This window comes from Fusarium redolens (assembly GCF_020744475.1).
Source record: "Fusarium redolens strain MPI-CAGE-AT-0023 chromosome Unknown BKA55scaffold_29, whole genome shotgun sequence".
Lineage (NCBI taxonomy): Eukaryota > Fungi > Ascomycota > Sordariomycetes > Hypocreales > Nectriaceae > Fusarium > Fusarium redolens.
This window is the reverse complement of record NW_025763692.1, coordinates 180,044-192,586: the sequence shown is the minus strand read 5'-3', so window position 1 is coordinate 192,586 and position 12,543 is coordinate 180,044. Positions and strand designations below refer to the sequence as shown.

The following is a 12,543-nucleotide window of genomic DNA, read 5'->3' as shown; positions in this document are numbered from 1 at the left end:
TAAAAGGTTAAGGATATAAACAAAACCTTAATCATTTACATAGAAGTTAATAATACGCCATTCTATATTATATATATAAGGGATAAACTAATTGCCCTTCTTAATGCCTGATACAATCCCTTACAATGGAAAGTCGGTTATCTTGATGTCTTAGATTCATGTCTTGGAACCCCCTCTTTGGTGCAGTATAAAGAGATCTGCTGTTCCTCCTTGGAGTCAATCCATTTCAACTTCTTAATACATAAGACAGTCTCGACAGCTCCAGATAATACCTTGCTTAGAGGTAATTTAACATGGCAACCGTTGAAAGTCCAACTTCGAGGAAGCATCCAGAACATGATCGTCTCATAAGTCTACCATCCGGCGGTTCTGCTCAAGCTCTGATTCCCTTGACACAATTGTACAACCCACCATCCCCGCACAAAGTCCACCCAAGAGCAGATTGGGTCATCGAGCAAGTTCGGCAATGGCTGTATCCGCATCTCGAGCAACTCGGCGCCGAGAAACTCATCAAGGGCATCGTCAACGAGACGGCGTCCATGTGCGCCTATCTCTACCCGAACGCTGACGACGAAGGAATCTTTCTTGCCACGGGTTTCATGACCGTTCAATTTGTCAACGACGACGTCTTCGACAGCGCTGCCATTCTTAAAGCGATTCAGGCGACTCCGACGGGACAACGTCTGGCCAGGGACCTCCAGAAGCTACGCGACACTCCACGGCGGCTGGCAGACGGTATCATATGCGCTGCGCGTATAATGCAGGATCCCCTCGCTTATAAACAGTGCCGCGGGATGATGTCGGACTTGGAGACAGATCCGTTTCTTTTGGGAGCTATCCACGAGCTTTCCATGCGCATGCATATCCGCGGTCGTCGGATTAGCGAGAAGCGCTTCGAGATATGGCTGGGCAAGTTCTGCGCAGCCATGAAGGACTTTGGCAAGTCTCATACTCTGATCTACAACGAGGCCAAGAACATGACCGTTGAAGAATACGCGGATCACAAATTACGGAACTCGGGGATGATTTACACGGTTCTCTTCGTGGAGCTAGCTATGGGTACTTTTCTCTCCGATGAACATAACGCTGTTCCGCGGATCCGTCAGATGCAGCAGCATTGCGAGAAAATTGGCTCATTACTCAATGAGATCTTCTCATTTGAGAAAGAGACATTTTCCGAGGATACGAATAATCTGCTGGCCGTGCTGATGCATACGGAGAAGATTAGTCTATACGAGGCAGCGCGACGAGTCGCTGCGATGTCGCAAAGACACGCCCAAGAGGTGAAGCGCATTCAGATTGAGATCGAAGCCAGTTATAAAGATAACAACGAAGAAGAGACTGGTCTTAGATCATACGTGGCGGACATGGACTTGTTTGGTGCAGCGTGTTGGTTCTGGCAACTTCAGGGCACGAAGCGATACTTCTCCAAGACGTCGCCATTCGTTGAACTGCGATTGGCAGACGTGAATTCGAAGGCAGAAGGTGAAGAAGCCCATTGAGATTGGCATTGTATGGCATATGACCTCCATCTCATTAAATGACATTCCGTTCAACACCGAGATGGCTACCATTATATTACAAGATACTATATGGCTTTTAAGAAGTCTCTGTTTCCTTTTTGGCCTAAAGCCTTTACTATAAAATTTCTAAGAGTAGGTTTTAACACCTAAAGTGAGTTATGAAAATAAAGGCATAGGGTTATTATCTTATAAATATAACTTAAAGAATTTTAATACCCCTCCTCTTAGAAGTAGCATTATACCAATTCTCAGAGGCAGTCATTATACCAATTCGTTCAAATTCTATATTATCATCCGTTTTCGCCCGTAACACCAGACCCCAAGACCTCTGCTTTAAGCGAATTTCCGAGAAACCTAGCTGTAGACAGGTCACTTCTGCGGCTTGGTCTCCTCTTCTGTGATACAAGTCAATATCAAGGCTGACGATAAGTTCCATATCGTTGTCACATTCAAAACCAGTGCGTAGCGTCCATTGGACTTGGTTTTGCCCAGCGAGGAGATTAGAAGCGACGAGAACAGCATCTACAGCGTAGCCCGAAATAACCAATCCATAGTTGCGAGCTGCTCTGGTTGGGTCGATAGTCCATGACTCCGGCGGGGTCCTGAGAATTGTAGCTTTCGAGACGAATCCAGATAACGGGGATAGCCTCTCGTATAACCATGTTCCTTCAATCGACGCCCAAGACCAGCTTGGAAAGTGACTATTACGAGAATGTCCCCTATCACGTTTAGACCACAGCAGAGAATTCTCCAACGTTGACGACCAGAGTCCCAAGATATAATTGCCTAGTAGCGGAGAGTTCTTATTCTGGCTGTTGTTGATCTGCTTCGCCAGCCCCATGATTGCGTTCAGTTTATCGGTGCCAAAGGTCAAGTGACGAATGAGGTACATCTCAATGAGATCGTGCCAGTATACTCCAAGATCAGTGCCGTTGGCCAAGGCATGGTAGTGCGAAACACGAAATGGTTGGATGGATTTTTCCGGTCTGCCATTCCATATGTCAGGAGGCATACCGCATTCGCACCACAGCTCGGAGGAGCACTCCCAAACAAGCTCTTCTGGTCCAAGATGCAGTATTCTCACTGGCATCAGCCTCTCTTGGAATGCCCATGCACGGGAGAATAGGGGCATAGACAACGGCGGGTTCTTTTCGAATCGTATGCTCTTCATGCTGACATGGACAGGAATCTTTGTAACCTTAACTTTTGTTGAGCCATCTGCTATGCTGAGAACTATAGGCTGGCTGGTAGATCTGGGAAAACACGTGGCAGTCGTATCAGGTACGGTATCGGCTGCAACAGTCAACAATGCGTTGCCGTAATAATTTGCCATGTTAGGCCCTTCTATCGTCCAATCCGCCATATTGTCTTGGATGATACAAAGTGCATCGATCCATACGTATTGCACTTGAAGAAGGCGTGCAATCTGTACCACATCTTGGAATAAGACTGGCAAGGCACTCCAGGCAATCCCCTTCTTGTGGCTTTCCAAGTTGCAACGGAGGGTCCGCAGTGGAAGAGAGCTACCCCAGCAGTAACTCAGAGCTATATATGGCTTTGGCACGGTAATTATGTCTCGCAAGGCAACGTCTAACGTGTTCTCGCCCAGATTTATATCGATCAAGCGCGTGGGGACTCTTTGCTGATTATCAGGAGGTTTGCATGTGTTGTGACTGGATTCACATAAGGACATCCACAACCGTATCTGGTCAATGTTTATAGTTGGTGATGCTCTACTCACAAGGTCGCTCTTGTTTGTTTCGGCGATAGTACTTGGTAACGTGCGAACTTGCCTACCTCCTTGAGGAACATGCGGTAGTGCTAGCGGGTTGTTGAGTTCCACTACGCAAGAAGGTAACCGAGCTATTACATTACAGTCAGTATTGTATTAGTTCCTTTATCTGTTACACGGTAGAGGCCATTACTGGAAGTGGCACGTCCGAAGATGGAGAAGAAAGAAAACAGAAAAGGAAACTTACCATTAGCAGGCAGCCAGTAAAAGTCAAACCATTCTCGGGGAACGCCACGAACGACATCGCTGGCTATACGCGCAATGCCAATCCTCAGCCACTGAGCGCTGTTCTCGTGAAGAGTAAAGCCAAAGGCCGTCGTGTCGTTCCATGAGCCAAATCCAGGAAACATACGGGATACACCATCCCAAATTAGTTGACAAGAGACACATCCAGACTCTCCACAAAGGCGAACTTCTGACAAAGACGGCTGCTCCGGAAGGGTTATAGTAGACAGTGGGTGCGCCAATAACCTTTGGAAAACACTGCAGGATGAGCTGATGAGTCTTGTTAGAAGCCGTCATCATTGTGTCTGTCATCCAGCCATGGCTTATGTACGGTATATTACTGATCGTGGGGGACAAGTAGAAGATTCTCACGCAGTATCAGACTGATCTTAACTGCCTAAAAAGCACGTGAAGTTAGGCAGCCATTTGGTATGATGTGGCAGCAGCTGATTGATCAGTTTTACCACTCGAATTTAATAAAGTAGGACTCTACTTCAATTTAAAGTTTCTATCTTATATTTAATTACATTGACTAAAAAGCATCATACTGCCGACGAAGCAATTAACCTCAATACCCTGAAGAGACTCGCCTAGCAATGCCTGAAAATACCTGTCCTGATTACCGTCTTGCGCATGTTACAGTTATAGATTTTCTGCGAGAATTATTTCCAAATGTCCCTGCCGCGGATTTCCAGCTCCAGGTAAATAGTTATCCTGAAGTGATGTTATATGTCGCTGCCCTTGCAAATTGTTATTATAATACTATTAAATAGACTATAAATAGCGAATATGTATTTAAAGCACCTCGATTACTTACTAGAGTAAGAATCTTTACTATGTTAAAGTAAAAAAGACTGACTTTATATTATAGAAAGAATGGGACTTACTTTATACTCAGCGAGATTAATCATGTTAAATTAGCTACTAGCTAGATATAGATAAGGCACCCTAGTGAATGATAACTCAGCTTTATTCTTCCTTTCTAATATGCTTCTCTGACACGTCACCATTCGTTGAGCTGCGACTGGTGGGCGCGAATCTAGAAGCAGAAGCTGAAAAGGCTGATTAAAATTGCCTGCTTCTCGCTCAAATGACATTATATTCTACACCAAAATTGACTACTATCATTGTATAAATACTCCATAAGTGGTTAGGGTCAATCCGTCCCACTTTCGCTTCTGTTTGACCCAGAGCGTTCGCTGCAAAAATCCTCGAAGCAGGTTTCGTTGTTTGGAGTGAGTCGTCAAAATAAAGGCGCGGGAGCGTCATCTCACTTATCTCACCCTCCATTTCACTCAAATGTCATCATATTCTCCATCACATTGGCCACCATCTGGGTATAAATTGGAAACCTTGATGAATGTCAACTCTCCTTTATTTCCCATTCCATTGCGCTCAATCCATATCACGTTTCCCTTCACTTGAACACTTCAACACTCAAACTCACTCAAATCTCATAATGACCTCATCACAAAACGACCCTACAGCTTTGACTCGAAGCTTTCACTACAAAACTTCAGCACACAGCTATGATGTGAAATGGGGTTCATTGGGTGATCCCAAATCTCCCCCTCTCATATTTGTTCACGGAACTCCCTGGTCATCTCGCGTCTGGGTCCCTTTCGCCCTCTCACTGTCACGTCAATTCCACGTGTATCTCTTCGACAGACCTGGTTTCGGCGACACGCCTGCAGAGAAAAAGTTAGATCCAACAAAGACCAGCTCAAACGCGATTGAAGAGTATGATAGTAACCTCGCGCGACAAGCAGAGGTGTTTGCTGCGCTCTTCAAATCCTGGCAAACAGACTGGACTCACGAAAAGGCTCACGTCGTAGCCCATGATAATGCCGGTCTTGTCAGTTTGCGAGGATATCTCCTCCATGACTTGCCATATGCAAGCCTGTGCCTCATCGACGTTGTCGCGATTGGACCATTCGGTCAGCCTCTCTTCAAAGTCATCGCTGAGAATCCCCAGCTCTTTGAGCAACTCCCCAATACAGCTTTTGAGGGAATTTTAGAGAGTTATATCAGCGATGCGGCATATTACGAATTGCCAAAGGAGACAATGCAGATGCTCAAAGAGCCTTGGCTTCGGGAAGGTGGAAAACGAGGCTTCATTCGCGAACTGTGCCAAGCCAACTCCAGGTCCACGGAGGAAGTGGAGGCGAGATATGGAGAGGTTGGGCCGAAGCTACCAATCAAGATTATCTGGGGAGCTGATGATAAGTGGCTCCCAGTCGAAGTCGCGCACAGATTGGGGAACTCGCTCAAGGCTAAGGAGGTTATCGTTATCGATAAGGCTGGTCATCTCAGCATGATTGACCAGGGAGCACGTATTGGAGTTGAGCTGGGCTTGTGGCTTAGTGCTGCTCCGAGCAGATAATAATGGAGACTAGCTTCACTATGTTATAATGAAGAGGATAATGTATTTCCATCTCTTATTGAGAGTATTCTAGTTATTCTTATTGAGCTGGTGTGAGGTTGTTATAAAGTGACTTGTTGTGTTCTGCATCTGGAAGAAGGACAACAATACTCAACGTCAAGAAATGGTTACAATCTCCAATAATTAGTATAACGCCATATAGAAATAAGACAGAGTGAATATAAAGCATAATGATATTTCCGTGGCAGCATTATTTCCTGTACATTGTGAACTTGATGTCGTCTCCCCCTCATCGTGATTTCTAGAACACTACCCTATACCAACTGACTCAGCGGCCTTGGCAAGATTAGGTTTAGCATCTGCTATTTTTACTGCAAGGGCGCTCCAAGTCTCGGGCTCTCGGACATTGATCGAAGGTAACCGAAACCATGTGTCGCACACGATCTGTGCTACGTAAATCTCGCACTACTCAAACAAGGCTACGGCTCCATACAACAGTCACAAAAGCTTCAAAGTGGGATTTATCGTATTGCAATAAAAGAACGAGCTCGCGAGCCATCATCCATGCTTGCCCCTTGTTCATCGTTGCAATTGTGTATCCGAAACAAACCTTACTTACGAGCTGACAGGAGGATTCATTCTGTGCCTGACTAAATGAACAGAGTCCACCAGGATCGTCAGGGCAAAGTCGATGATGCTATCAGGATGCCTCGACTCCATCAAATCATCTCAGCTCTACGGTTTGAACATGCCGATAACACGGCCCAACTCATCCGATCTACATGCTGGCATCAAGGAATCAGCTGAATTGTTCCCCATAAACAGTGACGAGTTACCCACCGGTTAATTACGCGTCAGAGCACCCGTCTCCACCGACAAGGATTGCGTTACGCAACGGTACCCAGTATTAACGGGTCAATCTTCATCTCCCCCCCTTTCGATTGCCTTATCAGTAACAGAAATGGTCAAACCAACATAGGCTCTAGCTGAAAAAAAGTTTTGCCAGGCGCAGCAGATAACACTGTCGCGTTCTGGGGTTTTATATACCCACCAGAGCCTACCATTCTCTCCCACTTACCTAAAGTTTGCTTGCGCATCTTTATTTTATTTTCGTTTTTCTCGTGGTAGGCCAACGTTGCATTCTTTTTAAAAAGTCACTCGTTCTTTGTTGCTACCTGCTACGACTTTCGCTCGTTTTAATATTAATTTATTTATTTTACTTTTCTTTACCCGCCCCACGATGTATTATTCCGCGTGGTCCAAGATCGCCCTTGCGGGTCTTTTTGCTTCGGCCACTGCTCAGACCTACAGCGAGTGCAACCCTATGAAGAAGTGTAGGTGAATAGTATCCGCTTTGTTTCTTAGCATGCACTGATTATATGCCAGCATGTGATCCTAACAAAGGTCTTGCTTCTTCATCATACTCGGTCGATTTCACGAAAGGTGCTGATGAGGACAATTGGGAGGGAACTGGCCATGGCACTGTCAAGTATACTTCTGATGGTGCTGAGTTCACTGTTGCTAAGCAGGGCGATTCACCCACCATTCAGAGCAAGTGGTACATGTTCTTCGGTCGCATGGAGGTTCACTTGAAGGCTGCGCCCGGAACTGGTATCGTCTCATCTGTTGTTCTTCTTTCCGACGTTCTCGACGAGGTCGACTGGGAGTGGCTTGGAGGTAAAGACGGAGACGTTCAGACCAATTACTACGGCAAAGGAAACGATGCAGCCGATACTCGAAGCGCTACTTTCCCAGTCACCAACGCCCAAGAGGAGTTCCACAACTATACCATTCACTGGACCAAGGATTCTTGCGAGTGGTACATCAACAACGTCGCTGTTCGTTCCCTCAAGTACGCCGATGCGCTTGGAGGAGAGAACTACCCTCAGACTCCCATGCGCGTCAAGCTTGGTATCTGGGCTGGTGGCGACCCTGACAACGCTGAAGGAACTATTGAATGGGCTGGTGGAGAGACTGATTACGCTGGGGCTCCTTACACCATGACTGTCCAGAAGATCATGATTGAGAATCTCAACCCCGCTGATAGCTACACCTACAGCGACGAGACAGGTTCCTACAAGAGCATTAAATTCGATGAGAAGGACAGTGGTAGTGCCGACGATGAGGAGTCATCAACTGCTTCCGAAACCGCCTCAAAGACATCTTCCAAGACATCCTCTTCTGAGTCGACTTTCACCACCAAGGCCACTACTGAGACTGACTCCGAGGCCTCGACAACAGCATCATCCGACGACTCTGCCGAGACTAAAAGTACTGATTTCAAGAACAACAAGGCGGAGACAACTAGCGCTGATGCAACTTCGTCCGAGAGCAGTGCTTCAGCTTCGGCTACTGATGGTTCAACTAACAGCGCTGCTGGAAACTGGCCCAAGATGTGGTTGGCTCTTGGAGCAACTTTTGCTGCTATGGTCATGATGTAAACCTGAGACTTTATTGTATATAGAGTGGCCAAGTTCTGTGCGAATTGGCTTGCGTTAAGTCTTGTCGTAAATACATACTTTGACTCTACATTGCTCTTGTGACGAATGTCGTTGACGCGTTTGTAGAACCAAACCTGCTCATTCTGTTCTGCCTCAATGATGCCATATCTACTCCGTAGCAAATGCGACATGACTTTGTGCGCCATATCAATGAGCTTGACGCCTGGCTACCAACGCATAGAGGCGCCATTAGCGGCCACTTCCTGAGCAGATACGTTAATTACAAACGCCTAGATCGAACTGAACGTACACTCGAGTGAGATAATTGGCGATCTCTAAAATACAGAACTCAATCATGACCCTATTTTGTAGCCAGTAAATAAACCATCCATTGCTTCAACTACATAACTACTTGCTGGCCATAAGGTTAAACTTTAGGTTGCTAACACAGGTGATGAGGACACGATGCATCCATTGCTTCATATCTCGAGTACACTTTCCATCTTGTTGCTGCCGGCCTTCGAGTATTATAAAGTCATGTGCACATTTCTGATAGCATTGGAAATGCAAGTTCAGATCAGGGCTCGAAAACTGAACCCTTTCCTTCAAAGTGACCACCTGGTCCCGAAAGACTTCATGCGCTCCAACAGTCACGTAAAGCTGGCTTAAGACAGATGCCATTCGACTAAACAGGACTTGTCCCTGTCTAGTGGAAATGCTGAGCTAGTAGGCAACGGTCATCACTATACCAGCATATAATAGACGTAGAGCTTGCTTGAGCTTCTCCCACTTTGAGAATGGAAGAGTCATGGCTTGTGGAAATATGGAATTACAGAGATTGGCCGAGTTAACGGTTAAATACGCTTCCAGCCTCAGGTTTCAGCTGTAAGTTGAAATGGCATCACTGTGTTGAGGAACATGGTCTAGTATTTGTTACACTCCAGGCATCTCAAACTGAGGAAATCCCCGTGGGGTACTGGGGCCCCAGAATCCTGACCTCGGCATGAGCTTGGTTTTGACTTGATCATCTTTAGTTAACGGGCCTTACGGAATGGAAGCTCGAGTTGCCCCAACTAACATCAAGCCTAATTACGGAATCGTGCCGTCGGCAATAACGGAAGCACTCCGCATTTACTCTGGCTTTTAATTATTGACTTGGAGCCTGTAAATCTGAACAGGCGGTCTATTCGTCGACGCTTTGGGACTAGCTTCCGAAGATCTGTGGAGGGAATTGGTATCTAACAGGAGCTGAATTACTTGAAAACATCATGGTCATGATCCTGGAAATGGCTTCAATCCGGTACAAATATCAACGTGGCTGTTAATTAAAACGAAGGTGGATGAGAGCAACTGAGTTGTCGCATTTCCTTACAGAATTCCCTGACATTTTATCTGGGAAAATAGCATTTATACTTAACCATGCGAGGACGGGTCTATTCCGGCTCTTGCAGATCCAGGTACTTCGGAATGCGGAATGACTCCAGCCATAAACTAACTATATTAGTGTCTAATAAACACGAATAATGAGGGGTAAACCTGGGGTTAGCCTTTACCCCAGATTGGCATGTGATGTAGCCTGGTCACCGAGGAGCTTAAAGATGTTTGTCGCCTTTCCTGGGGCTTGTAAGTGTCAGACCTTCGCATTTCATCCATCCTAGAGGCAGAGTAACACACATACTCCCCACAATGACGAACCGTACTACCATTGGCCTCGCAAAAGGTCCCAGCTCAGGGCCTCTGACAGACGCACAATGGCAGGTTTTGATGGCTATTATGGACACTGTCATTGCGCCTTGTCCTGAAAGCACGATAACTGCTGGCCAAACAAATACTCTACTCCAGAATTGTGATGAATCTACACTCAAGGCCTTTCTTGACGAAACGCCTTCCAAAATGCCACTGTTCCAAGAAATCCTGAAGCGTCTGTTGGCCAATCTCCATGCCGATAAATTGTCTGCGATTGGCACAATATGCTCCCTTCTCGGGTAAGTCAACTCTACTTCTAACTTGCCTGCAACATGGTTTGTTAATATTGTGATATGATAGGAATCGAGCTGGTGTCCTCCCTCTCACTGGGTACTTCACATTATTTTGTGATCTGTCTATCCAAGATCGGACGTTAGTGCTGAATTCTTGGCGAACGAGCTCTCTAGCTACCTTGCGTGTACTCTTCAAACAACTCTCGATCATTGGCAAGCATGTCTATCTCCGATCAAGTTCCCTTTTCAACCAAGTCGTTGGCTTCCCATCCACTCCAGTTGGATGGCATCCAGTCGAATCGTACCCCTTCGAGTTCATGCAGTTCAACAACTCGGATACGCATGTTCAACTCGATACAGATGTTGTTATTGTGGGCTCAGGATGTGGTGCAGGAGTCGTCGCAAGAACTATTGCCATGGCAGGCTATCGTGTCTTGGTCGTGGATAAAGGACATCACTTCGAAACCTCCTCGCTGCCCCTTGATCAAAGTGCAGGATATTTCCACCTTTTCGAACAGGGAGGCTTAGTATCTTCTGAAGATGGATCTATCTCTACACTTGCAGGGTCATGCTTTGGTGGAGGCGGAACAGTCAACTGGAGTGCTTGCCTACAGCTCCAGAACACAGTGCGTGATGAATGGGCAGACGACAAGGGTCTTGGCTTCTTCAAATCAGCCAAGTTCCAAGACCATCTTGACTCGGTCTGTGAGCGCATGGGCGTCAGCAACGAGCCTATCAATCACAATCACGGCAACTCTGTTTTGCTGGAGGGTGGGCGCAGACTTGGGTACAGCGCTAAGCAGGTACCCCAGAACACGGGTCATGGCGAGCATCAGGACGGATACTGCTCTATGGGTTGCTGGATGGGTCAGAAGCAAGGCCCAGTGAATGGTTGGTTACCAGATGCAGCCAAGTGCGGAGCAAAGTTCATATTAGGCTTTCACGTTGACAAGGTTCTTTTCCAAAATAAGAGTGGTAAGAAAGTCGCATATGGCGTGACTGGCACTTGGAGACCAAGAGACGGCTCGGATACTTCCACCAGATTGATAACAATCAAGGCCAAGAAGGTTGTAGTTTCAGCTGGCAGTCTGTGTAGTCCCATCATCTTGAAGAACAGTGGGCTCAATGTAAACAACAGAGGCTCTCTTTTGACTGCTGAATTGCGATTTGCTAATACGCCAGTGTAGAACAAGCATATTGGTCGCAACCTCCATTTACATCCAACATCATTTGTGTCAGCAATCTTTGAACAGGAGACACGGCCATGGGAAGGTATGTCACTGCTTTCTTGAATTCATTACTCTAGCAGCGTTCACTTATTAACACATGGTAGGCGGAATTCTCACCTCCGTGGTATCGAGCTTCGACAACCTTGACGGACATGGCCATGGCGTGAGGCTTGAGCGCCCCGCGATGCTGGTAAGTCTCTCCAGTATTTGCAACAACAAACTTTCAAAGCAAAACTGACCCAGTGATAGCCTTCCATGTGTCTTACATGGCTAAACTGGATATCAGGGCCTGACTATAAAGCTCTCATATCCAAGTACAGGCACATGGAAGCGTACATTGCTATTACTCGAGATCGTGACAGCGGCCACGTCACAGCAGACCCTATAAATGGCACACCTCGTTTGGTTTATACTCCCTCCAAATTCGACGCGAGTTCCAATTTGAAAGGCATGCTTGCCTTGGCAAAGATCCTCTATACCCAAGGTGCCTTGGAGATACACCCTGTCCTGCCCGGTCTTGAACCATTTATACGTGAGCAAGAGAGTTTGTCGAATGGTGCCCACAGCCCCTCAGAGGCCACAGATCTGAAGTTTTCGCAGTGGCTGAAGAAAATGGAAGTTCATGGGAACAAGACACCAGATACACCTTATGGCTCTGCTCATCAGATGAGCACGTGTCGAATGAGCACCAGAGAAGCCGATGGAGTTGTGGATGAGTTTGGAAGGGTTTGGGGCTGTGAGAATTTGATTGTTGCAGATGCAAGTGTCTTTCCTAGTGCGAGTGGTGTTAACCCGATGGTCACTACCATGGCGATCTGTGAACACATTGGCTTGGCCATGTCAAAAGAGTTGGCTCGGGATACTCGGGAGCGCCCTAGGTTGTAGTTAACCGATATCTTTACGTGAGATACTTGCTGTCTAATGGTACATAGCGTTAGTTCTGCTCAGAAATACAATGCTGAATCTTACTA

The 12,543-nt window shown here is 46.5% G+C and overlaps 6 protein-coding genes across 6 annotated transcripts; 5 read left to right on the top strand and 1 right to left on the bottom strand.

Annotated features, from left to right (window-relative positions):
• Positions 1-293: 293 nt before the first annotated feature.
• BKA55DRAFT_528479 (isoprenoid synthase domain-containing protein) lies at positions 294-1,502 on the top strand (the record flags this gene model as incomplete). The annotated part of the gene is made up of 1 exon (XM_046189005.1): positions 294-1,502. One exon carries the CDS (start codon positions 294-296, stop codon positions 1,500-1,502), a length of 1,209 nt encoding a protein of 402 aa, XP_046041894.1.
• Positions 1,279-3,890, bottom strand: BKA55DRAFT_585094 (heterokaryon incompatibility protein-domain-containing protein). Its single transcript, XM_046194412.1, has 2 exons — positions 3,503-3,890; positions 1,279-3,386 (listed from the first exon to the last, which is right to left on the bottom strand). The coding sequence occupies exons 1-2, from the start codon at positions 3,663-3,665 to the stop codon at positions 1,723-1,725; spliced, it is 1,827 nt and encodes a 608-aa protein (XP_046041893.1). The 5' UTR covers positions 3,666-3,890; the 3' UTR covers positions 1,279-1,722.
• Positions 3,891-4,030: 140 nt separating this feature from the next.
• Positions 4,031-4,609, top strand: BKA55DRAFT_585091 (uncharacterized protein; the record flags this gene model as incomplete). The annotated part of the gene is made up of 2 exons (XM_046194411.1): positions 4,031-4,361; positions 4,412-4,609. A coding segment is annotated over exon 1 (173 nt), but the record flags the coding sequence as incomplete, so codon positions are not given.
• BKA55DRAFT_585089 (Alpha/Beta hydrolase protein) lies at positions 4,610-6,036 on the top strand. The gene has a single exon (XM_046194410.1). It carries the CDS (start codon positions 4,901-4,903, stop codon positions 5,921-5,923), a length of 1,023 nt encoding a protein of 340 aa, XP_046041891.1. The 5' UTR covers positions 4,610-4,900; the 3' UTR covers positions 5,924-6,036.
• Positions 6,037-7,163: 1,127 nt separating this feature from the next.
• On the top strand, positions 7,164-8,364 carry BKA55DRAFT_697614 (concanavalin A-like lectin/glucanase domain-containing protein; the record flags this gene model as incomplete). The annotated part of the gene is made up of 2 exons (XM_046200409.1): positions 7,164-7,257; positions 7,310-8,364. The coding sequence occupies 2 exons, from the start codon at positions 7,164-7,166 to the stop codon at positions 8,362-8,364; spliced, it is 1,149 nt and encodes a 382-aa protein (XP_046041890.1).
• Positions 8,365-9,910: 1,546 nt separating this feature from the next.
• BKA55DRAFT_585086 (uncharacterized protein) lies at positions 9,911-12,541 on the top strand. The gene is made up of 5 exons (XM_046194409.1): positions 9,911-10,349; positions 10,411-11,470; positions 11,531-11,615; positions 11,677-11,762; positions 11,822-12,541. Exons 1-5 carry the CDS (start codon positions 10,051-10,053, stop codon positions 12,455-12,457), a joined length of 2,166 nt encoding a protein of 721 aa, XP_046041889.1. The 5' UTR covers positions 9,911-10,050; the 3' UTR covers positions 12,458-12,541.
• Positions 12,542-12,543: the final 2 nt, after the last annotated feature.

Coding starts and splice junctions, on each gene's coding strand:
- BKA55DRAFT_585094 (XM_046194412.1), bottom strand. CDS start 3,665: ATGTTTCCTGGATTTGGCTCATGGAACGACACGACGGCCTTTGGCTTT. Junction 3,387..3,502: donor TTACTGGCTGCCTGCTAATG/GTAAGTTTCCTT, acceptor GTAATGTAATAG/CTCGGTTACCTTCTTGCGTA.
- BKA55DRAFT_585086 (XM_046194409.1), top strand. CDS start 10,051: ATGACGAACCGTACTACCATTGGCCTCGCAAAAGGTCCCAGCTCAGGG. Junction 10,350..10,410: donor ACAATATGCTCCCTTCTCGG/GTAAGTCAACTC, acceptor GTGATATGATAG/GAATCGAGCTGGTGTCCTCC. Junction 11,616..11,676: donor GGAGACACGGCCATGGGAAG/GTATGTCACTGC, acceptor AACACATGGTAG/GCGGAATTCTCACCTCCGTG.
- BKA55DRAFT_585089 (XM_046194410.1), top strand. CDS start 4,901: ATGTCAACTCTCCTTTATTTCCCATTCCATTGCGCTCAATCCATATCA.